Here is a 25,982-nt window from a genome sequence, read left to right on the forward strand (position 1 = left end):
TCACGCCAGCCTTGGCCTCCTGTGTTCAAGCAATTCTCCTGCCTCAGACTCCCAGGTAGCTGGGATTACAGGCGAGCACCACCATTTTTTTTTTTTCTTAAGGTATTCTTAATAGAGACAGGGTTTCACCATGTTGGCCAGGCTGGTCTCCAATTCCTGACCTCAGGTGATCCACCTGGGCCTCTCAGAGTGTTGGGATTACAGGTGTGAGCCACTGCACCTGGCCTCCAGCCAACATTTTAACCTCTCTCTGCACCTGTTTCCTCATCTAGGACACAGGGTGGATGGTATCAGACTTGGTGGCACAGGGCAGTGGCAAGCACTCAATGTACTCAGCCCAAGTCTTGGCACATAGTAGTTGCGTGTTTTTTTGAACTTGCCCTAACTTACCTAATTTATGTATTTTACTTTTTCAATTTTATTTTATTTATTTATTTTTTTTTGAGACGGAGTCTCGCTCTGTCGCCCAGGCTGGAGTGCAGTGGCGCAATCTCGGCTCACTGCAAGCTCCGCCTCCCGGGTTCACGCCATTCTCCTGCCTCAGCCTCCCGAGTAGCTGGGACTACAGGCGCCCGCCCCTGCGCCCGGCTAATTTTTTCTATTTTTAGTAGAGACGGGGTTTCACCATGGTCTCGATCTCCTGACCTTGTGATCCGCCCACCTCGGCCTCCCAAAGTGCTGGGATTACAGGCGTGAGCCACCACGCCCGGCCTACTTTTTCAATTTTAGAGATAGGGTCTTGCCCTGCTGCCCAGGCTGGAGTGCAGTGGTGCAATTATAGTTCATAGCAGCCTCCAGTTCCTGAGCTAAAGGGATCCTCTCACCTCAGCCTCCCGAGTAGCTGGGACCACAAGCACGCACCATCACCCATGCCCAGCTAATTTTTTTCACTTTTTGCAGAGATGTGGTCTTGCTATGTTGCCCAGGCTGGTCTCTAACTCCTGGGCTCAAGTGATCCTCCTGCCTTGGCATCCCAAAGTGCTGGGATTACAGGCGTGAACCACGGCACCCAGCTGTAGTTGGGTGTTTAACAAAGGTGTATGTAGCTCTTAGTGTATATGCCTCAGCATCTTCTTCCACACCCTCTCTGGGTCAATGTAAAAATCTATGAATCAATGACATCTCTGATTAGAATGATTTTCCTAGGGTTGTGCAGTACCCAACCTGTTCAACTGTCCATGGCGGCCGCATATGGAGCAGCCACTATACTAAGTCCTTTACATACATGAACTCATGGCAGTGGCCCTATGAGGACCTGCACAGATGAGAAACCCAATTCCCCTTTTGCTGACAGGCTAGGACGTCTCAGCTAAGGCCTTCCCCTATCCCAGCCTGTTTTCTCATTTATATTTGGGGATGACCTGCAGACTTGTCATGGGGTTAGCAATTGGGCAGCATGGCCCCGGCCAACGTGGGGGATGGGATGGAGGTGGTTATTGATCTCGACTTACCATGCTCTGGGGGGAATTTTGAAGCTCCTCTCTCCCTCTCCTCCAAGGTGGACAGCAGCCATCCCCAGGGTCAGTGGCGACAGGACAGTGTGCGGTAAGAACCACATATTCCAGACTGGGGGCCCCTCAACCCTTCCCTTGGGACTCAGACTCGGGTTAATAAAGAGATCTATATCCAAGCTATGCCTTCATGTGCCCCTAGCCTAGTTGGGAAGACAGAGCCTGCCAAAGCCTCTCTAAGCCCCATATAATCATGGCCAAGGGAGTAGGAATCCACTTCCTGGGAGAGCTAGGAAGGCTTCTTGAAGGGCAGGACATTGAAGCTGGGGCTTTGAGGGATGCATAGGAGTTTGTTAACAAGGCGCTACCCATGAATGCCCAGATGTGCTTATCTCTGCCCACACCCACTGTGCCTAGCACAGTCAGCCTCAGTTTACAGTGGGAAAGCTCACACGCTCCCCACCCACAGCATCTATTCTATTTCCTGATCCCCAGAACCTATGAACGGGAAGCCCTGAAGAAAAAGTTTACACGAGTCCGCGATGCGGAGTCCTCCGATGAAGAAGGCTACGACTGGGGTCCGGCCACTGACCTGTGACCTCTCCCAGGCTGCCAGCTGGTCCGTCCTCCTTCTCCCTCCCTGGGACTGGGACTCAGTTTCCCATACAGAACCCGCAACCCCACCTCCCTCCACCTGGTCTTTAATAAACAGAGTATTTTCACAGCACCGGCTTCTAGTGGCTTCCGGGAAGGATAAGGTGGTGAGAGGGCCAATCCCCGGGCTCACCTTCCTCGGTCTCGTAGACCCTGATCCGAGACTTTGCCGCTTGCATAAGCTTTTACTGTTTTTATATCAGGAAATCATACAGGACCAAGAACCGCTGGGGTCCTGGCCAGCCAAGGCAGGCCCAGGATGGGGCTCCGGGGCCATGGAGGCGAAGGCACAGTGGCAGGCGAGGGACATGGTGGTCACAGGTACACGGGCTGCTCCTGGCCTGTGAGGAGGCGGTATGTGGCGGCTGGCATCGTCTTGATATGTACCTGGGGAGTGGAGGCAGAATGGGGTTCAGGGCAGGCCTGGGCTTGCCGGGGACGTGGGGGCGCCCCTGGCCACCACCCACCACCTGCACACCTCGCCGTAGGCCTCGGTGAGCAGCTCGATGATGCGGGCGTGTGGCGTGGCCACCACGCTCTGCCCATTGATCTCAATGATGCGGTGGCCCACACGGATGCCCCCGCGCTCGGCGATGCCGCCGCGGAGAAGGCTGCAGATCTGGGGGAGGAAAGCGGGGAATGGGAAAGAGGTGGGGGCTGCTCAGGGGCCGTGCTCAGGGCCGCCCTCCTCCCCACCTCGGGCCAGGGGCCGGGGCCTCACGATGCCGTCCTCCACGCAGAAGCCCAGTTGCTCGCGAGTGTGGGGCCGGTGGATGATGGCGGTGGTGACGGGCGGGCAGTGGACGATGCTGAGTGTCACCGACGTCTGCGACTTCGTCTCCTGCAGGGCGGGGGCCGTTGGCCTCACTCAGCTGCCGGACAGCCTGGCAGGCTGTAGCCCCCTCTGGGCCTCAGTTTACCCTCTCATAAACCAGAGACCTGAAGTGCAGGGGCTCAATTCTGGGAGACCCCTCAGATGTGGTGGAGAACAGACTCGGGCCCGGTGGGCTTGGGGTCGAAGCTGTGTGACCTGAGCCATATCACTTCCTTATGGCCAAAAGCCAAGCCGACAGCCGGGCTCTCCAGGCAGGCTGCAAACGTCTGTAAGAGGCTGCACGGACTGTGGCCTCATCCCTCTGACGGGGGCAGGTCCCTCCCTATCTCTGGGCCTCAGTTTCCCCATCTGAACAACAAAGGTTAAGACTCAAAAACATGGCCAGGCGCAGTGGCTCACGCCTGTAATCCCAGCACTGTGGGATTAGGCAGGTGGGTCACTTAAGGGCAGGAGTTCAAGACCAGCCTGGCCAACATAGTGAGACCCCATCTCTACAAAAAGTAAAACAATTAGCTTGGCGTGGTGGTGCACACCTGTGGTCCCAGCTACTCGGGAGGCTGAGGCAGGAGAATTGCTTGAACCCAGGAGGTCAAGGCTGCAGTGAGCCACAGATGCACCACTGCACCCCAGCCTGGGCAAGAGAGTAAGACCTTGTCTCAAAGAAGCAAACTCCCCTAGAAATCAGCTGTCTCTTGTTAGACAGTGAGCCGCCCAGCCCTGGCGCTGGGCCACCCGCATTTCCATCCTGGCTCTGGTTTTAGGGAGGTGCCCTGGACAAGCGGCCTCCCTTCTCCAGGCCTCAGTTTCCCCAAGGGCACACAAGTGGGCAGGACTTAAAGGTTAGACTTTGTCCCTCCCGGCTGGCCTGGAGAGACCTGGCCAGGGAAGAGACCTCTCTGGGACTCAGTTCCCCTTCTCGGGAGTGTGGGGGCCCCGCCACCCCAGGAAACTCACGCGGACGGCGGCCTGGCACGCGGCCAGAGGCAGCCCCACCAGGCTGGTCCCATTGATGGCGGTCAGGCGGTCCCCGATGCTGAGGGCTCCCGAGCGCTCAGCGGGCCCCCCGTGCAGCAGGTTGGCGATGACGGCTGTGGGCAGCAGGGAGCCCCAGCCCGACTCCACCAGGGCCACGCCCAGGCCCTCCCCTCGCCGCTTCTCGAGGAGCACCTGGGACAGAAAGGGGATGCGGAGGCTGCTTGGCAGGGCCTGGTGCAGGTGCACAGGGGGGCAGGGGCCAGGCGGGGGCTGCCCGGCGCCTCACTCACCTCCCGGCAGTTGTCGCTATTGGAGAAGTGGTCCAGGTCCCCGTTGTGGAGGTGCCCGGGGCCTGGGCTCGGCTGCACGCCCACCTGGCTGGGGTCGATGCCGCTTTCCCGCAGGAACTGGCTGTAGGCGGCGGCGAAGGCCTGGCCGATGGCCTGGGCGATGAGCTGGGCCTGCGAGGAGGGGCGGCGCGTCCCTGGGGTGTCCCACCCACCTCCTCCAGGTCCCTGAAGTCCCCAGGGTCCTCAGAGCTGAGCCCTCCTGTCCCCGCCTGGGGTGAGAGTCCCAGGACACAGCCGCCTGCCCTGGGGCTTTGGGGGAGGTGGAGGGACTGCCGTATCTTGGGGAATCTACAGGGAGAAGGAAGGGTAGGGGCAGCCCTGGGCTGGGGCGACGATGAGGGAGGCAGCTCCCTGAGCATGGGCTGTGGGAAAAGCTACCAGAGACCCAGCCAGGGGGCCGGGGGCCTGATGGGTGGCAGGGACAGCCCAGGAGTGGGCGAGGTTTCAGGGAGACAGCTGAGGGTCTTGGAGGCTTATGGGAGGATGGGCGCAGTAGCTCACGCCTGTAATCCCAGCACTTTGGGAGGCCGAGGTGGGTGGATCACTCGAGCCCAGGAGTTTGAGACTCTATGTTCACCTGGGCAACAGAGCGAGACCCTGTCTCTATCAAAAATCCAAAAATTAGCCAGGCATGGTGACACCCTGTGGTCCCAGCTACTAGGGGGGCTGAAGTGGGAGGATCGCTTGAGCCTGGTAGGGGGCAGAGGCTGCAGTGAACTACAATCGTCCCACTGCACTCCGGCCTGGGTGACAGGGAGACCCTGTCCCAAAAAAAGAATTAAAAAAATAAGCTTATGGGAGGGAGGCTAAACGTGTGGCCCAGCAAGGCGGGTAACAGTTGCCGTGAGGAGGGCCTCAGAAGGGTGGCCCCACGCCCTGGCTGCTCACGTCCTCCGCGTGGAACACGTGGCAGAGCATCTTGTACAGGCGACGGCCGTGGTCCTGGGGGGCCGGCCTCCGCGCCAGCCGCCGCCGCGCCATCAGCACCAGCACGCAGCCGATGTCGGCTATGTAGGAGATAGTATGCAGGGCGTGGTCCATCATGGCCTCCTGGGGGCGGGAGAGGCAGCCTGGGTGGGCTGGGGGGCCCTGCCAGGCTCGATCACCCCACCCGCATCCCTGGGGCCAGGTCCCTGCCCCGTACCTGGGAATCCGCTGTCAAGACCTTGATCCTCTTGGTGGAGACGAACAGGTCCACCTCCGTCATGGGCTGGGTCTCCCCGTCGGGGGCCTGTGGGGGGCGGCGTGGGAGGTGGAGGCTCCCACAGACCCAACCCGCAGCCCACCCGCCTGCCCACCCGCCCCCGGCCGCCCCCTCACCTTGACGCGGTCCATGGCCTCCCGGGCCTGAGCCATGCGTGTGCTGGTGGGCGGGTTCCGTTCTGATACCAGCTGGGTGGAACCCAGGTACCTGGCCCCAAATATGACACCATCCAGGAGGTCTTCATGGTCACAGGGACCGGGCACTGAGGGCGACAGCGGAGAGGGTCGGCCCTCAGGGGCCCACTCCCACGGGCCCTGCCCCAGGGCTGTGCTCTCCGAGATGGTCGGAAGACACAGTGTTCTAGCTGGTGGCTGAGCACTCTCCAGCCAGGAAGCACAGCCCACTGTTCTAGAACCATCCAAGCAGCCTGGCCCTCACAGGTCTAGAACCTTCTGTCCATCCTGCAAGGACTCGCATGCGGGAAAGCCAGTGAGTCCAGGCCATGGCTGGATTCAAAGCCAGATCTAGCACCCACAGATACCTTCACCCCGTGTCCCCAGAATTCCAGGATCGCGCCAGAACCAGACAGTCCCACTCCTACATTTTTTGAGACACAGTCTCGCTGTCGCCCAGGCTGGAGCTCAGTGGTGTGATCTCAGCTCACTGCAACCTCTGCCTCCCAGGTTCAAGTGATTCTCCTGCCTCAGCCTCATGAGTAGCTGGGATTACAGGCGCCCGCCACCATGCCTGGCTAATTTTTGTATTTTTAGTAGAGACGAGGTTTCGCCATGTTGGCCAGATTGGTCTCAAACTCCTGACCTCAAGTGATCCACCCGCCTTGGCCTCCTAAAGTGCTGGGATGATAGGGGTGAATCACCACGCCCCACCCCCCACTCCTATTTCTAAACCTCCACAACATTCTAGAACCACAGTGGACCTCTGCTTCTCGGTTCTGGAGTTCCCTCAATCAATCTAGAACTGGCCCGCATTGCCCACTGTTCTAGAACTGTCTCCAGTCAGCCCAGGATAGCAGTCAGCTCTGTGCCTGGGTTGTAGAACTGCCCAGAAGAGAGAGAGAACTGGCTGCCTGTCTAAAAAATTCCCATACTGTCCAGAACCCCAGTTGGTTCTGACCCTTGATTCTAGAACTCTCTGACAGGTCTCATAACAATTCTGTCAGGAGTTCTAGAAACTTATTATCCCTCTAGAATCAGACTTCTCCGTGATTCCAGAACATCTTAATCACAACGGTGTCAGGCAGCTCTCCCTGTGGTTCTAGAATCTCCTTCAGTAGTTCACACCTTTGGCTACACCAGTGATTCTAAGAATTACCTGACCAGTCGAGGAACAAACAATTGTGTCCCAGGAGAATTCCAGAACAGTTCTAGAATACTCCCAACCCAGCCCAGACCTACATAAAGTTTTACTCCTGGCCAGGCGCGGTAGCTCACGCCTGTCATTCCAGCACTTTGGGAGGCCGAGATAGGTGGATCACCTGAGGTCAGGAGTTCGAGACCAGCCTGGCCAACATGACGAAACCCTGTCTCTACTAAAAATACAAAAATTAGCTGGGTGTGGTGGCACATGCCTGTAATCCCGGCTACTCGAAAGCTGAGGTGGGAGAATCACTTGAACCCAGGAGGTGGAGGTTGCAGTGAGCCGAGAGAGAGCGCGCCACTGCACACCAGCCTGGGCGACAGGGCAAGATTCCGTCTCCAAAAACAAAAAGGGGAAAAAAAGGGCCGGGCGCGGTGGCTCAAGCCTGTAATCCCAGCACTTTGGGAGGCCGAGATGGGTGGATCACGAGGTCAGGAGATCGAGACCATCCTGGTGAACACAGTGAAACCCCGTCTCTACTAAAACTACAAAAAAAAAAAATTAGCCGGGCGAGGTGGCGGGCGCCTGTAGTCCCAGCTACTCGGGAGGCTGAGGCAGGAGAATGGCGTGAACCCGGGAGGCGGAGCTTGCAGTGAGCTGAGATCAGGCCACTGCACTCCAGCCTGGGCGACAGAGCGAGACTCCGTCTCAAAAAAAAAAAAAAAAAAAAAAAAGGGGGGGGGAAAAAGAAGCTTGACTTCCATGGTTCTAGAATTCCCTGAGCTACCTAAAGCCAGACAGCTCTGCCGGTGGCTCTAGAATATTCTAAGTAGTAACTACTGCTCTTTGGTTTAGAACCACAGGCGTAGGGCCCAGTTCTGGACACCCCTCAGTGAAATTCATCCTACACCACAGTCGGTTCTGGCCACTGTCATGATTTCATGATCTAAACATTCTGGAACAAGAGCTCCACTCTGGGGTTCTACAGATGCACCATTCAGCGTGTAGCACCAAGCACATGTACCTGTCACAGACTTGAAATGTGGCTTGTCTGAATAGAGACGTAAATAGAAAATATACACTAGATATTGAAGATTAGCATGCAGAAAAGTAATTTAAGGCCAGGCGTGGTGGTTCACGCCTGTAATCCCAACACTTTGGGAGGCCAAGGCGGGCGGATCACCTGAGGTCAGGAGTTTGAGACCAGCCTGGCCAACATGGTGAAACCCTGTCTCTACTAAAAATACCAAAATTAGCCAGGCATGGTGGCGGGTGCCTATAATCCCAGCTACTCGGGAGGCTGAGGAAGGAGAATCACTTAAACCCGGGAGGCAGAGGTTGCAGTAAGCTGAGATTGCGCCACTGCACTCCAGCCTGGGCAACAGGATGAGACCGTGTCTCAAAAAAATAAAAAAGTAATTTAAAATATTGATTATATGTGGAAATAATATTTTAAATATGTTAGCTTAATTAAAATGTTATTAAAGTTAATTTCTTAGCCAGATATGGTGGCATATGCCTATAGTCCCAGCTACTCAGGAGGCTGAGGTGAGAGAATCGCTTGAACCTGGGAGACAGAGGCTGCGGTGAGCTGAGATTGAGCCACTGCACTCCAGCCTGGGTGACACAGCGAGACTCCGTCTCAGTTAAAAACAAAAAAAAAGGTATTTCACCTGTTTTTAATTTTTTAATGTGGATAACTATAAAATTTTAAATCATATATGGCTCACATTATATTTCCATCATTCCATCTAGAACTTTCTGATTACACTATAATTGGACAGCTCTGCCCACGGTTCTAGAACACCAGATAACTATTCCCTCCATGGTTCTGGAATTTTCCAGTCTTGAGTAGAAGCAGATGGCTCTGTTCACCAATTCTGAGCATATTCTCATCAGCCCAGACTCCTTGAACCTAGAAACACAGACAAAACGCCAAGCCCGGGAACTCCCAAGGCGTTGCAGCTCTGCTCATGATTCTAGAACCTTCTTAGAGCTGTAGGTTCAAACCAGTTCTTCTCTCTACAACCACAGAACTGCTTTTTTTTTTTGAGACACGGTCTCCCTGTGTCACCCAGGGTGGAGTGCAGAGGCACAATCTTGGCTCACTGCAGCCTCAAGTGATCGTCCCACCTCAGCCTCCCAAGTAGCTGGGATTACAGACCCATGCCATGCGCCCGGCTAATTTTGGGCGGGGGGGGGATTTTATTTTTGTAGAGACAGGGTTTTGCTGTGTTGCCCAGGCTGGTCTCCAACTCCTGGGCTCAAGCAATCCTCCCACATCAGCCTCCCAAATAGCTGGGATTACAGACCCATGCCATATGCCCAGCTAATTTTTGGAGGGATTTTAGTTTTGTAGAGACAGGGTGTTGCTGTGTTGCCCAGGCTGGTCTCGAACTCCTGGGCTCAATCAATCCTCCCATTCTGGCCTCCCAAAGTGTTGGGATTACAGATGTGAGCCACCCTTCCTGGCCAGAACTTACTATCTGACCTATATTCTTAGGAAAGTCTAGAACACAGGCTGGGCGCGGCGGCTCACACCTGTAATCCCAGCATTTTGGGAAGCCGAGGTAGGTGGATCACAAGGTCAGGAGTTCGAGACCAGACTGACCGAGATGGTGAAACCCCATCTCTACTAAAAATACAAAAATTAGCTGGGCATGGTGGCGGACGCCTGTAATCTCAGCTAATCAGGAGGCTGAAGTAGGAGAATCATTTGAACCCGGGCGGCAGAGGCTGCAGTGAGCCGAGAGTGCGTCACTGAAAAAAAAGTCTAGAACATTCCAGAGGGCCAGAAATTGTTCTTCCCATGCTTTTAGGGCAGCGATTGGCAAACATTTTCTGTAAAGGGCCAAAGAGTAAATATTTTCAGCCCTGTAGGTCACAAGGTCTCTGCTACAGCTACTCAGCTCAGCCATTCTAACAGCAGAGCAGCCATGGACAACACATGAATGACCAAGCATGATGTGTACCAATAAAACTTTATTTATGTACACTGAAATTTGTTACTATTATTATTATTTTTTGAGACGGAGTCTCACGCTATTGCCCAGGTTGTAGTGCAATGGCGCAATCTCGGCTCAGTGCAGCCTCCACCTCCCAGGTTCATGCGATTCTCCTGCCTCAGCCTCCCGAGTTGCTGGGATTACGGGCACGCACCACCACGCCTGGCTAATTTTTGCATTTTTAGTAGAGACAGGGTTTCACCAATGTTGGCCAGGCTGGTCTCAAACTCCTGACCTCGTGATCCGCCTGCCTCGACCTCCCAAAGTGCTGGGATTATAGGCATGAGCCACCATGCCTGGCTTATGCACACTAAAATTTGAATTGCGTTTTTTTATTTTTGAGACAAGGTCTCGCTCTGTTGCTTTGGCTGCGTAGTGCATTGGCATGATCTCGGCTCACCGCAGTCTCAACTCCCTGGGCTCAAGAACTTCTTTCACCTCAGCCTCCTGAGTAGCTGGGACTACAGGCATGCACTGCCACACCTGGCTAATTTTAAACATTTTTTGTAGAGATGGAGTCTTGCTATGTTGCCCCAGCTGGTCTCCAACTCTTGGGCTCAAGCAATCCTCCTGCCTCAGCCTCCCAAAGAGCCGGGATTACAGGTGTGAGCCACCATATCCAGCCTAGTATATCATTTTCATGTGAAGATATAGTATTCTTCAGCCCGGTGCAGTGGCTCACGCTTGTAATCCCAGCACTTTGGGAGGCCAAGGCGGCCGAATCACTTGAGGTCCAGAGTTTGAGACCAGCCTGGCCAACACAATGAAACCCCGACTCTACTAAAAACACACAAATTAGCTGGGCGTGGTGGCAGGTGCTTGTAATCCCAGCTACTTGGGAGGCTGAGGCAGAAAAATTGCTTGAACCCAGGAGGCCGAGGTTGCAGTGAGCCAGGATCGCACCACTGCACTCCAGCCTGGGCGACAGACTCTGACTCAAAAAAAAAAAAAAAAAAGAAAGAAATAGTATTCTTCTTTCAATTAAAAATGCAAAGGCCACCCGGGCACGGTGGCTCATGCCTGTAATCCCAGCACTCTGGGAGGCCAAGGCAGGCAGATCGCTTGAGCTCAGGAGTTTGAAACCAGCTTGGGCAACATGGTGAAACCCCATCTCGACCCAAATAAATACAAAATAAAATTAGCTGGGCATGGTGGCATGCACCTGTAGTCTCAGCTATTTGGGAAACTGTGGTGGGAGGATCGCTTGAACCTGGGAGATGGAGGTTGCAGTGAGCTGAGATCAAGCCACCGCACTCCAGCCTGGAAAACAGAAGTCATCAAAAAAAAAGTTAAAAGAAAAACACACACAAAAACCATCTTTAACTAAAGACCTATGTGAGCAGGCAGTGAGCTGGGTCTGGCCCGACGATGATGATTTACCAAGCCCGGCTCTAGAAGCGAGTGCTGCCAGTGGTCAAAGCTGCCCCACAGCCCCCTTCTCACTCTACCCCGTTCTCAAGACTGGCTCTCCTCTCCCTGGCCAGCCAGGATCTGCTCGAAACCACCCTCAGAGCCTCCTGAGAACCTCATCCTTCCTGGCAAACTGTTGCCAGACTTTGGAAGCCTGATTCTGGCTGTCTAGGGGCCTTAGTGCCTGAGGCTAGGGTGGGCGGGACACTCACCCTCCTGGGGGGCAGGGTAGGAAGCCAGGGTCTCGGGGCTCTGGAAGAAGACAGAGGAGGGGCAGGACTGAGTCCCCCTGCTTGGTTCCAGGCAGTCCAGGACACCTGGAGGGTGGGGCGGGCACTACCTGGGCACCAGCGGGTGGCTCTTCAGGTGCAACTAGAGGCACCGTCTCCAGCCAGGGTTCCGGGGAACTGCTTGAGCTCCTGCTGCCCCCCTGCTCAGCAGAGGCCCCCTCCACCCATTCTGGGGAGTCAGAATCCTCATCTGGGTCCTCAGGGGGCTGCAACAGTCGGGGGGCAGGCTCTAGAGGCTCTTCAGGACCAGGCTGGGAAGGTGAGCATTCCTCGCAGTGCAAGAGGCTCAGCAGGTCATCCCGGCCAGCTTCAGCAGACAGGAGCCCGTGGGCATCGGCGATCTCCTGGGAGGCCAGGCCGTGGCCTGTGGCAATGTGTAGGGGACAGGGGGTTCCATCTGGGGATGGGCCTACCAGATCACCCGGCAGAGCTTCAAACTGCTGCACCAGCTCCTGAATGCTTGACTCATCAAGTTCCATCCGACTCAGGCTGCCGGGGCCTCCTGGCACAGGGTCCCACTGGCTGTGAGGGGTGAGGTCCTCAGAGGGCACAAGAATGTCCCTAGGCTCCTCCAAGTCCATGGCTGGAAGCCCCGAAGAGGATCGGGAAATTGTGGGGAAGTCCATGCCTGGACTCCAGGCTTAGGCTAGCATCTTCAAGCAGCTGAAAGACAGAGAGTCAGCGCTGAGGTTTCACCCGGGTACAGTGGTTCATGCCTGTAATCCCAGCACTTTGGGAGGCCAAGAAGGGCTGACTGAACCCAGGAGTTCAAGATCAGCCTGGGCAACAGAACAAGACCCTATCTCTACAAAAAATACAAAAAAAATTAAGGCCGGGCACAGTGGCTCATGCCTGTAATCCCAGCACCTTGGGAGGCCAAGGCGGATGGATCACAAGGAGTTCGAGACCAGCCTGACCAACATGGTGAAATTCCGTCTCTACTAAAAATACAAAAAATTAGCCAGGTGTGGTGGCGGACGTCTGTAATCCCAGCTACTCAAGAGGCTGAGGCAAGAGAATTGCTTGAACCCGGGAGGTGAAGGTTGCAGTGAGCTGAGATCGCGCCATTGCACTCCAGGTTGGGCGACAGAGTGAGACTCTGTCTCCAAAAAAAAAAAAAAAAAAATTAGCTAGGGGTGGTGGTGTATGCCCGTAGTCCCAGCTACTTGAGAGGTTGAGGTGGGAGGATCACTTGAGCCAGGGGAGGCAGAGGCTGCAGTGAGCCTTGATTGTGCCACTGCACTCCAGTCTGGGCGACGGAGTGAGGCCCTGTCTTAAAAAAACAAAAAACAAAAAACCCAAAAACCATAAAACCTGAGGTTTCCTGGGTGCCTATCCGGTGCTAGGCTCTAGCGGGTACTGTTCACACAGGGTACGTAATTTAATCCCCGACAACCCTTACAAGGAGTTAGGATTCCCATTTTACAGATGAAGAAACTGAGGCGCAGAATGGGGAGGTGTGAGGCAGTGGCTTCCCGAGCCCCTGTATATGTCATCCCAGACCTCTCCCAACTAATGACGTCTGCTCACTCCAGCCCTGGTTCTTCCAAGTCCTCCTCCCTCGAGACGCGGAACCCACAATGGAGACCCAGACCTCACACCCTAACTCTACAGACTCGTCAGAAGCAGGTCCCCAAGACCCCAGACCCAAGACCTCAGTCCCATGACCTCAACCCCCAATACCTCCATCCAGAACTTTAGACCCAGGACCCTGGACTTAATACCAGAGACCCAAGACGCCATAAAGCAGACCCGAGTCTCCAAATCTCCAATGTTACCCCAAGATCGACTCCAGACTGAGACCCCGACTTCAGGACCCAGCCCCAAGCCCAGACTCCAGTCCGCCCTCAGACCGAAGACCTCAAGCGCCGACTCAGACCCCACTCTGCACCTCGAGGACACTCACTTCCCAAATCGAGGCCGCCTCAGCCCCGCGCAGCCTCCAGGACCCCGCGCCCCTAGTACGACCCCGACATAGCCCAGACCGCGCCCCCAGAAGACGCACCTCGGAGATTCCCGGTCCCAGCGCTGGCTCCTCCATCCGCACAGCGCCCTGGCCCACTGAGCATGCGCGGCCTCGCGAGGCCTGCTGGGAAATGTAGTTCTCTCAGCCAGCCTCGCCACGAAGGGGCGCTGGGACTCCTGGAGGTGTTGGAGCCGGGGTTCGAATCCCATGCTTCCCTGCCCGCAGGCAGCCCGGGCTGGCCCCAGGACCTGTTTCTTCCCCTGCAAAATAGGGTTAATAATCACTGCCTGGCTCCGGGGGCCGTGTTCATTATTCCAAAGGATGGCAGATGGGGAGAAGTGGGGTTGGGAAATATTAAAGAAGTGTGAGACCTTGAGGCACTGGAAGCGACATGGGAACCCTGTTGAAGACGGACTTCCGGTTTGGCTCACAGTAGGGAGACAGGTTGGTGCACCCTGGATTTGCGGTCGGCCTGGGAACTTTACCTCCCTGAGTCTCAGTTTCCTCACTAATAAGCTGGGGAAAAAAAATAGTACCTACCTCCTAATTGTGAGGATTAAATTAGATCCAGTGGGTTAAGGATTTAGCAGTAGGGCTGGAAAAGAATATATAAAATACATATTATTAATTTGTATATTATATATAATACATACTATGTGTTATATATATATAATATATAATAATGTTAAAAATATGATGTTACACAAATTAACAGTGATTAGACTCCAGGCCTACTGGGGTATATTAGACTCATTGTAATTTTTTTTTTTTTTTTTTTTTTGAGACGGAGTCTCGCTCTGTCGCCCAGGCTGGAGTGCAGTGGCCGGATCTCAGCTCACTGCAAGCTCCGCCTCCCGGGTTCACGCCATTCTCCTGCCTCAGCCTCCCGAGTAGCTGGGACTACAGGCGCCGCCACCTCGCCCGACTAGTTTTTTGTATTTTTAAAGTAGAGACGGGGTTTCACCGTGTCAGCCAGGATGGTCTCGATCTCCTGACCTCGTGATCCGCCCGTCTCGGCCTCCCAAAGTGCTAGGATTACAGGCTTGAGCCACCGCGCCCGGCCTAGACTCATTGTTAATCTCTTTAAAGCTTTGAATAATTACTCATTGGATGGAATCGGGAACATATAAAGTGTGATATTTTTAGTAAATGTTATGTAATTGAAGAAGGGCAAGAAGAAGTCAATGAAATAGCCCTTGAACGCCTCCTTCTACAGTAACTACGTATGTCTACAAGTCTAAAGAAATCACCATAGAGTATGAGAACTTGGGAGACTACATTTCCCAGACACCTCCACGGGGCCTACAACTCCCGAGCACCCCTTGGACCACTGACGTCTTCCGGAAACGTGCACGTGCAAGCTGCCCGCAATACGTCATGGCGACCAGACGCCTTTTAGGGGCTGCCCGGATATGGGCCGGCTGGGGGACCCGGGAGCTCCTAGACCCCGCCTCTCCTAGAAGGCTCCTGGTCCGGGATTATGCTAAGAAACCAGGTGAGCTGGGTTAACAGGAACCAAATGAGGACGGTGGGTACTCTGAGGAATTGGCAGTGCGCAGGCGCTGGTTGGGGAGGCGGTGGTAGAACTAATGCGCAAACGCAGAGAGGCGGATGCCAGGCTGTAGGCGCAGGCGCAGTTTGAGGGACCCAGCGCCGCTTGGAGCTCGGGCGTCTGGCTTGGAGATAACCTTAGCGATTGGACGCAGGGCGCAGGCGCCAGCTGGGGAGAGGCCTGGGAGGAGGGTGTGGGTTACGTGGAGCCCACGCGTTTCACTGCGCAGGAGCGGGTTGGAAGGGATTTGCCGGGAATCTGGGGAGGTCATGAACTTGGGTTCCAGTCCTGTTTCTCTGCCTGCCTCCAAATCGCAGGGTGACCTTGGCCAAGCCGTTAGCAAAAATTCAAAGAAACTATGGAGCCTATTTAAATCTTAGCCACTTCAGCAAGAACAAACCAAGGTTATTAAGGTTTAGCTGGATACAGCCTTGCCTGATCTCCTTTGTTGAAAGGGGAAAATTGGCAAATGTTCGGCCTTAAAGACAGACACATAGCAGACAATATAACTTGAATGACTTGGTCATTCCAAGCATCGGTGTTACTTAATGCTATGTCTAAATCCCACTTAAAGTGATTTTGAGGCCAGGCATGGTGGCTCACATCTTTATTCCCAGCACTTTGGGAGGCCAAGGAGGCATGATCGATCGCTTGAACCCAGGAGTACGAGACCAGCCTGGGCCACATAGCAGGACCCTGTTTGTATAAAAAATAAGTGCCTGGCACGGTAGCTCACGCCTGTAATCCCAGCACTTTGAGAGGCTGAGGCAGGTGCATCACTTGAGGTCAGGAGTTCGAGACCAGCCTGGCCAACACGGTGAAACCTCTACTAAAAGTACAAAAAATTAGCCGGACGTGGCAGCTCGTGCCTGTAATCCCAGCTACTCGGGAGGCTGAGACAGGAGAATCGCTTAAACCCGGGAGGCGGAGGTTGCCGTGAACCAAGATCGCACCACTGCACTCCAGCCTGGGCGACCCAGTGACACTCCATCTCAAAAATAAACTTAAAAAAATAAAAATAAGTGGGGCATGGTGGCTCACACCTGTGATCTCAGCTACTGGGGAGGCAGAGGCAGGAGGATCGCTTGAGCCTGGGAGTTTGAGGCTGCAGTGAACCATGATTGTGCCCCTGCACTCCAACCTGGGCTGCCTTTATTTTTAAATTTTTTTAGATTTTTTTTTTTTTTTGAGATGGAGTCTTGCTCTGTTACCCAGGCTGGAGTGCAGTGATGTGATCTCGGCTCACTGCAAGCTCCGCCTCCTGGGTTCAAGCGATTGTCCTACCTCAGCCTCCCGAGTAGCTGGGATCACAGGCATGCGCCACTATGCCCAGCTAATTTTTTTTTTTTAGTAGAGATGGGGTTTCACCATGTTGGCCAGGCTAGTCTTAAACTCACCTGACCTCAAGTGATCTGCCCACCTCGGCCTCCCATAGTGCTGAGATTACAGGCGTGAGCCACTATGCCTGGCCGAGACCCTGTCTTTAAAAAAAAGTTTTGAGTGGCCGAACGTGGTGGTTCACGCCTGTAATCCCAGCACTTTGGGAGGCCGAGGTGGGCAGATCACGAGGTCGGGAGATCAAGACCATCCTGGCTAACACAGTGAAACCCCGTCTCTACTAAAAATACGGAAAAATTAGCCGGGCGAGGTGGCGGGCGCCTGTAGTCCCAGCTACTCGGGAAGCTGAGGCAGGAGAATGGCGTGAACCTGGGAGGCAGAGCTTGCAGTGAGCCAAGATCATGCCATTGCACTCCAGCGTAGGCAACAGAGTGAGACTCCATCTCAAAAAAAAAAAAAAAAGTTTTTAGTGTGGCAGAGTCCAGTGAGGGGCTGAGGCCACCTTGGCTTCCAGGGGAGGGACTGGGCTGAAATGACTCTCCCTCTCCTCCCCCCAGTTATGAAGGGGGGCAAATCCGGAAAAGGTGCAGTGCCCAGTGAGGCCCTCAAGGACCCCGACGTATGCACAGACCCTGTCCGGCTCACCACATACGCCATGGGCGTCAACATCTACAAGGAAGGGCAGGATGTACCCCTGAAACCGGATGCTGAGTACCCTGAATGGTGAGTGGACCAGGCTGTGTCATCCTGCACTGACTATTCCTTCCTCCGCCCCAGGAGGACCCCTTCTGGGAGAGGCGGATCCCCACTCCAGCCAGAGCCTAACAGTCATACCTACCCATCCTGGCTTCAGGGCAGGGGCTTCAAGGCTCTGCATCTGGGTGGTCTCATCTGTAACGGGGTGATGGGACCCATCCCTCCCTCCAAGGGCTGTGAGGAATTCATGAGATTAGAACGCCTGTCAAGTACCTAAAACGATGCTCTTTCTTCTTTTTTTTTTTTTTTTTTTTTTTTTTTTTGAGACGGAGTCTCGCTCTGTAGCCCAGGCTGGAGTGCAGTGGCCGGATCTCAGCTCACTGCAAGCTCCGCCTCCCGGGTTCACGCCATTCTCCTGCCTCAGCCTCCCGAGTAGCTGGGACTACAGGCGCCCGCCACCTCGCCCGGCTAGTTTTTTGTATTTCTTAGTAGAGACGGGGTTTCACCGTGTTAGCCAGGATGGTCTCGATCTCCTGACCTCGTGATCCGCCCGTCTCGGCCTCCCAAAGTGCTGGGATTACAGGCTTGAGCCACCGCGCCCGGCCATGCTCTTTCTTCTTAAGCAAATACTTAAAAAGTTTTTTTTTTCAGGCTGGGCTCAGTGGCTCACGCCCATAATCCCAGCACTTTGGGAGGCCGAGGTGGTTGGATCACTTGAGGTCAGGAGTTCGAGACCAGCCTGGCCAACATGGTGAAACCCCGTCTCTACTAAAAGTATAAAATTGGCCGGGTGCAGTGGCTCACGCCTGTAATCCCAGCACTCTGGGAGGCCGAGGCGGGCAGATCACCAGGTCAGGAGATCGAGACCATCCTGGCTAACACAGTGAAACCCTGTCTCTACTAAAAAAAGTACAAAAAGTTAGCCGGGAGTGGTGGTGGGCGCCTGTAGTCCCAGCTACTTGGGAGACTGAGGCAGAATGGCGTGAACCTGGGAGGCGGAACTAAGCAGTGAGCCCAGATCGCACCACTGCACTCCAGCCTGGGCGACAGAGCGAAACTCTGTCTCTCTCTATATATAACATGTATATTTTATGTATTTTACATATGTAATATATAATATATATATATAAATTAGCTGAGTGTGGTGGCTCATGCCTGTAGTCCCAGTTACTTGGGAGGCTGAGGCACGAGAATTGCTTGAGCCTGGGAGGCGGACGTTGCAGTGAGCCAAGGTCACACCACTGCACTCCAGCCTGGGCGACAGTGTGAGATTTGGTCTCCAAAAAAAAAAAAAAAAAAAAAAGTTTTTTTCTTTGAGATGGAGTCTCACTCTGTCACCCAGTCTGGAATGCAGTCACACGATCTCGGCTCACTGCAAACTCTGCCTCCTGGGTTCAGATGATTCTCCTGCCTCAGCCTTCAGAGTAGCTGGGACTACAGGCATACGCCCCCATGCCTGGCTAATTTTTTGTGTGTGGTTTTTTTTTTTGTTTTTTGTTTTTTGTTTTTTTTTAGACAGAGTTTTGCTCTTATTGCCCTGGCTGGAGTGCAGTGGCATGATCTCAGCTCACTGCAACCTCTGCCTCCCAGGTTCAGACGATTCTCCTGCCTCAGCCTGCCGAGTAGCTGGGATTACAGGTGCCCGCCACCACACCCAGCTAATTTTTGTATTCTTAGTAGAGACGGGGTTTCCCCATGTTCTCCAGGCTAGTCTCGAACTCCTAACCTCGCGATCCACCCGCCCTGGCCTCCCAAAGTGCTGGGACTACAGGTGTGGGCCACCGCGCCCGGCCTGCAAATACTTATTGACCACTGACTGCCTGCCAGGCCCTTGCTCTAGGCTTCAGGATACAGAAGGGCTCAAAATAGACACAAGTCACCACTGGCAGAACTATCTGGGGAGGCAGACGGGAAGCAGGAAGTCAGGCAGCTGTGGTGGCGACACTTCCGGGAAGGGGGCAGGAGAATGAGTGACAGAGCAGGGACATTTGGCTGCTCTGGTCTGAGGTTTGGGGGACACAGAAGCCAAGACGTGAGTGGGTGGAAGGGGTTTTTCAGGCAATGGACACAGCCTGTGTAAAGGCCCCGGGGCAGGACCGCACCTAGTGTGCTGGAGGAACAGCCGGGAGGCGTGTGTGGCTGGAGCAGAGTGAGGAGGGCGAGAGAGCGAGGAGGCGAGGACAGGGCCTGTGGGCTGCGGGAAGGGCTCTGCTGTGGCCCCAAGCAGATCTGCAGCCTGGGGAGGGTCAGGAAGTCTGAGCAAGTGGGGACAGGTGGCCTGGTGTGGACAGTACTGGGAGGCAGGAGAGGGCTTGGCATGTGCCAGCCTCAGATGTTGTGCCATTGGGGTGCAGTTGGCTGCACTGCTGCACGGCCAGGGACCCTCCCAGCCCAGGATCCGGGAAGGACCACCCCGAGATCATGCAGCTAACCAGTGGGCTTGGGACCCGGCCCTGTCGCCGCCTCTGCCCGAGGTGCCCAGGACACCAGGTGGCCCAGGGGGTCGCCGTGTAGCTCTGATTCCTGCCTGCGCCCTCGTCAGGCTGTTCGAGATGAACTTGGGCCCCCCAAAGACCCTGGAGGAGCTGGATCCTGAGACCCGGGAGTACTGGCGGCTGCTGCGGAAACAGAACATTTGGCGCCACAACCGGCTGAGCAAGAACAAGAAGTTGTAGCGTGGTGGGCCCGGCCTCCCCGCCCCCCCCCCCCCCAGGGCTTGCCGCGTAGCGTAGCGTGGTGGGCCCGGCACCCCCGACCCCCGACCCCCGCCCCGAGGGCTTGCCATGTAGCGTAGCGTGGTGGGCCCGGCACCCCCGCCCCCTGCCCCGAGGGCTTGCCGCGTAGCGTAGTGTGGTGGGCCCGGCACCCCCGCCCCCTGCCCCGAGGGCTTGCCGCGTAGCGTAGTGTGGTGGGCCCGGCACCCCCGCCCCCTGCCCCGAGGGCTTGCCGCGTAGCGTAGCGTGGTGGACCCGGCACCCCCGCCCCCGGCCCCGAGGGCTTGCCGCGTAGCCGTAGCGTGGTGGGCCCGGCCTCCCCGCCCCCTGCCCCGAGGGCTTGCCGCGTAGCGTAGCGTGGTGGGCCCGGCCTCCCCCACGCCCACACTGAGGACTTGCCAGTTTCCCAGAGGACGCCGACTTTTGTGAGACAAGAGGCCTGGGTTTCCATGTGACCCCACAGTGGGGCTGGACTAGGGCCCTGAAGACCAATAAAAACCTTTCTGAGTAGACCGTGGTGCCGCTTGGTATTGTCTGGCGTCGGTCTGGCAGGAAGTGGGCCCTTCAGACCCCAGGGATCCCGGCCTCCACGCCAGCCACTGGCGGGCCGTCTGCAGGTCCCCTGTGCCTCTGGACCCTTGGTGGGCTTCTCTTCCCAACTCCTGGAGTTCCTGACACCGCCCACGAGGCCCGAGCCCCAAATCTCAAGCTGCTGGCTGAGGGGGTTGTCCTAGCTAAGCCGCTCTTGGTTGCAGGGGACTCAAACCTAACTCAAGCCGTCAGAGTCAGAAAAGAGGCTTTATGAGCTTCAGGAACAGAGATGTCCGGGGGGTAGCGGTGTGGCTGCAGGTGTGGCTGGATCCAGGTGCTTCCATATTCAGACCCAAGGCCCTCTCCATCTCAGGGTCCTTGGATCCCCCAGGGGCTCGCACTCATGGGCAGGGTAGCCCCAGGGCTCCTGGCTGATGTCCTCACCAGCACAGCAAGTAGAATCAGAGGGAAGGGACTGCCCCTTCCTTCCTGCCACAGTCACAGCGTGGTCCTCGATGGCCTATCCCTGGAGCCCAGGGGCTTGGGCCTTCCTTCTCCACCCCCAAGTCCTCTGTCCACTCCACTGGAGCCCAGGTCTCAACCTCCGCCCCCAGTCCACCCTCATGAGTCTGCTTTCAGCACCCTGACCCTGACCCACAGCCCGAGTGAGGACTGGCCTCCCTGCAGTCCCAACTCCTGCCCTGCCTGGCTGTGATGAGGAGCAATGGGGCGGGATCCTGAGGGCTGGAGCGCACCAGATTGGAGGAGGCGGGGGGGGGGGGATACCTAGTTAGGCAGTGATGGGGCCTCTTGGTGGGGGTAGATCACCTCACGGACCCCACATCCTGCAGACCCCCCAAGGGTCATGCCCTCATCCCCACCCTTGCCACAGCAGCCCCACCCATTCCTAGGTGGGTACCCTAGGGGCTTTGGGCTGGGCTCACCCACCCTCTGGCTTCCTCTGTCCACAAGCCGGATGGGCGGGGTGAGGACCCGAGGCTAATTCTTCCCGTCCCAGGAAAACCCTAACCTTCATCCTCTTAGGGAACTCTGGAGTGGAGCGGATTACCACGCACCTGCTGTCCCCGGTGGCCTCCCTGGGCAGGCGGGGGTGTGAGCACGCCTTCTCTTGCACTCACAGCAGGTGGTGCCAGCCCTGTTCCCACCCTCCTGTTATTCCCCAAGGTTCTCAGGGCAAAAATCAAAGTTATAACAGCCACTGCCCTGCCTGGCCTCCCCGTCACCTCCCTCCTCCCCCTCCTCACTCTACTCCAGCCACACGGGCCTCCTTGCTATTCTGCCAATGCACCAGGCGCGGCCCTGCCCCAGGGCCTTTGCACGGCCTATGCCTCTGCCCAGCCCCCTCCTCCCCTAGACCACCTCCCTCCCGCCCCGGTCTCCACCTTCACGCCAGCCTCCCCTCCTCCAGAACTCCCTGTTACAATTGCAGCCCCTGCCACGCTCCCCATCTGCCTTTCCTGGTTGGTTTTTCTCCCTATCGCTTATCACTGAAGTCTTATGCTTTAGGTTTGGTTTTTATTTATTTGTTTTGAGTCGGGGTCTGGCTCTGTTGCACAGGCTGGAATGCAGTGGTGTGATCACAGCTCAGCCTCGACCTTCTGGGCTCAAGCAATCCTCCTGCCTCAGCTTCTCGGGTCCCTGGGATGACAAGTGTGCACCACTACACCTGGCACGTTTTAAAAATGTTTGTGGAGACTGAGTCTTGCTATGTCACCCAGACTGGTCTCAAGCAATCCTCCCACCTCAGCGTCCCAAAGCACTGGGATTACAGGCATGAGCCACCGCACCTGGCCTGGTTTAGGTTAAAAAGAAAAAAAAATCTTTCTTGTGCTTACTGCCGTGTCCCCAGTGCCTGGTGCACACTGACATTGGCTGGGCGTTGGGCCACAAGACTAGTGTGTGAGGTGCCGCCTGGAGATGGGGTGCCCCAGTGATCTGGGAGTGATCTGGGGAGCCCGGGCTGGAGACGAGGAGGGTAGCTACTGCAGCTCCTGCCCTGGTGCCGCACTTCTGTCTCAGGGGGTGGCCCTGGCCAAGACTGTCCCATCCCATGGCTCAGGGCCCCTCCTGCTGCACTGGGCCAGCCATGCTTGCCAGTCACAGCGGGTTCTCAGCCCCGCGACAGCCTCCTTCCTCAGAGCTCTTGGGCAATGCAACTGGGTTGGACAGAGCAGACGCCAGCCGTGCCTCCGCAGGGCTGGAGGACATGCACGGGGCCTGGGGTCTGTGGGGACGGGAGGAACAGGGGCTGATGACGACACAGCCAGCACCAGCCCGCCTCCACACGAGGCCCCACCCTCCCTCCAGAACCTGCTGCCGTGCCTCGGATGGGGGGGCCGGTGATGGGTCTGAAAGGCAGCTTCACCCACTCCTAGCCGTGCAACCTTGGGGACCTGGCTTCCTGCCTGAGCCCCAGTTTCCCTCTCTGTAGAATGGGCTGACGGCTGTGCCCGAGGTCCAGGGCGCAACGGAGAGGGGAGCGCTCACGTGGTGGGTGCACTGTGAAAGGAGAGCAGGCTCGCGGGAGCTGCCATTACTGTCATTTCGGGGGGACCGGGAGCCTGGAGAGCGGGCAGCTCTGCTGATGGGGAGTGGGAGCGGCAGAGAGATGTACACTCATCTTACAGAGTCAGCGGCCCCGCCACTCAGCCTCACAGCCCGGGAACCTCAGAGGCCCCCACACCCCATTAACAGACGGGAGACTGAGGCCCCAGGAGGGGAGGAGGGTCCCCGTCCCTGGCCTAGGAATACTTGGGTCACCTCCTGCCTGACACTGGGGCCGGTCCGCTGCCAGCAGGACGGGTGGTGATCAGGTGGGGGACAGGATGGGGGCGGGGGACCCAGCAGCCTGTCTCTGGTCCTGCTCCCCAGTGATGGTGGCCTGGCCTGACCACGGTTGCTCCGTGACCTCAGCCTAGGCCAAGGCGTGGTGGCTGTCACCAGGGCACGTCTCCAGCTCTCAGGCTGAACCGAGGAGGGGGCCCAGGAGGGCAGCAGGCTCAGGCTGGCGGCCAAGCCCTGTCCAGAGCCTGTGCGTGTTCCTTGGCCAGCAGCCGCAGGGACGCCTCCTCCAGGGCGAAGCCGTCTGCGAAGGTAGGAGCAAAGGCATGAGGCCCGAAGGATGCTTGCAGCCCCGGGCCCGGGCCCAGGAGGCGGGGGAGGCCTGGCACGGCCGGCGGTCCAGGGCCCAACCAGGGCTCCAGGGGCAGCGACATGGCCGGGGGGCGGGCGAAGGGCAGCGTCGGGGCCTCAGGAAGTCTCGGGGCTGCCACGGCACCCGAGCCTGACTCCAGCCGCTCCTGGCGGCGCCACTTGGCCCGGCGGTTCTGGAACCACACCTGGAGGGTGTGAGAGGGAACAGGGGGATGCTGTGAGCTCAGCTGCTCCCCGCCACTCCTTGGAGGTCCTCTGCACACCCCAGCCCTGGGGGTTCCGCCTCCCAGCTGACCCAACTCACACCTGCTGCTTTGCTGTTTCGTCCCAAGAAGATGAGGATCTCCGAAGCGTTCCCTAAGCCCAGGCTCCCCTCCAACTCCTCACTCCCCTCCTTGGTCTCCCTTGGCCCTTATCATTCAAGGCCTCCAAAGGCATCGTTACCCGCACCATTCTCTGCCTCCTCCTTCACCCACTTCACACCTGGCTCAAGGGAAACGCCTCCAACTTAACCCCTCCACGCCTTTGCACACACTGTTCAGGATGCCTAGAAAAATGCCCCTTTTCCTTCCCAGCTGGCACACTCCTACTCAAATGTCTTTGTTTTGTTTTGTTTTTTGAGACGGAGTCTTGCTCTGTCGCCCAGGCTGGAGTGCAGTGGCCGGATCTCAGCTCACTGCAAGCTCCGCCTCCCGGGTTCCCGCCATTCTCCTGCCTCAGCCTCCGGAGTAGCTGTGACTACAGGCATCCGCCACCTTGCCCGGCTAGATTTTGTTTTTTTTTAGTAGAGACGGGGTTTCACGGTGTTAGTCAGGATGCTCTCGATCTCCTGACCTCGTGATCCGTCCGTCTCAGCCTCCCAAAGTGCTGGGATTACAGGCTTGAGCCACCACGCCCAGCCCCAAATGTCAAAACCTCAGCTCCCACACCCCCTCCTCCAGGAAGCCTTCCTAGCTTCTCTTCTGCTCATGCGCCGGGAGGGTCAGGATCTTGCTTCGCCTCCCTCCACAGGCTGTGAAAGGTGTGTGTTTTGGGGGGTGCCCTCACCTGCACGCGCACCTCAGGTAGGTGCACCTTGGCCGCCAGCTCCTCACGGCTGTAGACATCCGGGTAGTGGGAGGCCTCGAACGCCCGCTCCAGCTGGTGCAGCTGGTAGGTGGTGAAGGTGGTGCGGTTCCTCCGGTGCTTCTTCTTGGGGGCCTCCTCGCCCGGCCCCAGACTCCCACCCTCGGCCGCCGGGCCCTCGCCCGGGCTCAGGAACATGGCTCCCACCTGGCGAGACGGCAGCGGGACAGATGGCGGGGAGACGGCCGGGGGGGCTACCGGCAGGGACAGGGCAGGGGAGCCCCAGGCTTGCCTCCCGGCTCCGGGGAGATCTCTTCCCTCCACTGGGGCCGGCATGCGCTCTGCATCCCCGGGCTGTCCTCCTCAGGCTTGTGGGGGTCTCCTGCTGGGCCTCTGTCTGTTCTTCCTTCTCTGTGTGTCACCGTCCCTGTTTTCTCTTCCCCTCTCTGTGGCTGTCACGGCCTGTGTGTGTGGCGGGGGGGGGGGGTCAAGGATGCCCCCCCCAAGGAAGGCAGGATCCCTTCTCACACCCTAAGCCCTCCACCCTGGGGGGGATCTCTGCCCCCACCACCTCCCACACAGGCCCACCAGTGCCCACCCTGCACTCACCGCCCACGGCAGCCCCTCTGTCAATCTCCACAGGGCACCTGCCCCAGCGGGCCCGGCGCTGCGTCTGCCGTGGCCTGGCCCTGCCAGACCTGAGCCGGGTCGGGGTTGGGTGGGGGAGGATTAGCTCAAGGTGATTAATTGAGGCGGCACCTCCCACTCGGTCCCCGGGCTGTCCTGAGCCAGGAGGGAGGGCAGGGTGGGCGGAGGGCTGCAGCTCCAGGTGGAGGCTGGGGGGATAGTCTGCCGGGCTCCACCGCCCCTCGCCATAAGATGCCACGGGGCTCTTCCTCCCTGGGCCTCAGTTTCCCTGGCTGTAAAACTGCCACACTAGGACCTACCCTGGGGGGATTTCAGCTTCTCAGAGCATCGCACAGAAATTGGCATACAGGGGGCACTTAATGAATGCCCATTGTTAATACTTTTATCTGCTGGGGGCAGAAAAAGGTGTCTTAGGACTCACAGAGGTCAGAGGGGGTTGGGGAAGCTGAGGTCCCAGAGGTGAAGGCACTGCAGTTGGCTCTTCTGGACACAAGGGGCAGAGGCCCTTTTAACTGGGTCTTGAGGTATGAATAGGAGTTCACCATTCACAGACGGGCGCGGTGGCTCACACCTGTAACCCCAAGACTTTGGGGAGGCTGAGGCGGGAGGACCACCTGAGGTCAAGAGCCAAGATCGCGCCACTGCACTCCAGCCTGGGCTGGAGTGAAACTCCGTCTCAAAAAGAAAAAGAAGTTCACCATTCATTCGTTCAATAAGCACTTATTGAGCACTTACTGTGTACCAGGTACTGCTCACAGCAGTAGTGACCAAAACAGACAGAAGACACGTGGCTGACTTTCTAGCGGG

The 25,982-nt window shown here is 56.9% G+C and overlaps 4 protein-coding genes across 6 annotated transcripts in view; 2 read left to right on the top strand and 2 right to left on the bottom strand.

Annotated features, from left to right (window-relative positions):
- Positions 1-2,175, top strand: part of LOC105487203 (tight junction protein 3) — a 49,477-nt gene extending 47,302 nt beyond the window's left edge. For all 3 annotated transcript variants that reach the window (XM_071087153.1, XM_071087152.1, XM_071087154.1), the window contains 2 exons: positions 1,499-1,545; positions 1,947-2,175. In XM_071087153.1, coding sequence (XP_070943254.1) covers positions 1,499-1,545; positions 1,947-2,049 — 150 coding nt within the window. In that variant the 3' untranslated portion in view covers positions 2,050-2,175. The remainder of the gene's footprint in view (positions 1-1,498; positions 1,546-1,946) is intronic.
- An 89-nt stretch (positions 2,176-2,264) lies between these two features.
- Positions 2,265-13,622, bottom strand: LOC105485464 (amyloid beta precursor protein binding family A member 3). Its single transcript, XM_071087155.1, has 11 exons — positions 13,497-13,622; positions 11,542-12,154; positions 11,414-11,453; positions 5,586-5,731; positions 5,410-5,496; positions 5,154-5,315; positions 4,206-4,376; positions 3,895-4,107; positions 2,827-2,946; positions 2,584-2,724; positions 2,265-2,492 (listed from the first exon to the last, which is right to left on the bottom strand). Exons 2-11 carry the CDS (start codon positions 12,115-12,117, stop codon positions 2,421-2,423), a joined length of 1,728 nt encoding a protein of 575 aa, XP_070943256.1. The 5' UTR covers positions 12,118-12,154; positions 13,497-13,622; the 3' UTR covers positions 2,265-2,420.
- A 1,171-nt stretch (positions 13,623-14,793) lies between these two features.
- Positions 14,794-20,267, top strand: LOC105485458 (mitochondrial ribosomal protein L54). The gene is made up of 3 exons (XM_024793898.2): positions 14,794-14,952; positions 16,905-17,070; positions 19,586-20,267. Exons 1-3 carry the CDS (start codon positions 14,835-14,837, stop codon positions 19,716-19,718), a joined length of 417 nt encoding a protein of 138 aa, XP_024649666.1. The 5' UTR covers positions 14,794-14,834; the 3' UTR covers positions 19,719-20,267.
- A 1,685-nt stretch (positions 20,268-21,952) lies between these two features.
- LOC105485450 (retina and anterior neural fold homeobox 2) lies at positions 21,953-24,998 on the bottom strand. The gene is made up of 2 exons (XM_011747810.3): positions 24,510-24,998; positions 21,953-23,647 (listed from the first exon to the last, which is right to left on the bottom strand). Exons 1-2 carry the CDS (start codon positions 24,861-24,863, stop codon positions 23,309-23,311), a joined length of 693 nt encoding a protein of 230 aa, XP_011746112.2. The 5' UTR covers positions 24,864-24,998; the 3' UTR covers positions 21,953-23,308.
- Positions 24,999-25,982: the final 984 nt, after the last annotated feature.

Source organism: Macaca nemestrina, chromosome 20 (assembly GCF_043159975.1).
Source record: "Macaca nemestrina isolate mMacNem1 chromosome 20, mMacNem.hap1, whole genome shotgun sequence".
NCBI classification, from domain to species: domain Eukaryota; kingdom Metazoa; phylum Chordata; class Mammalia; order Primates; family Cercopithecidae; genus Macaca; species Macaca nemestrina.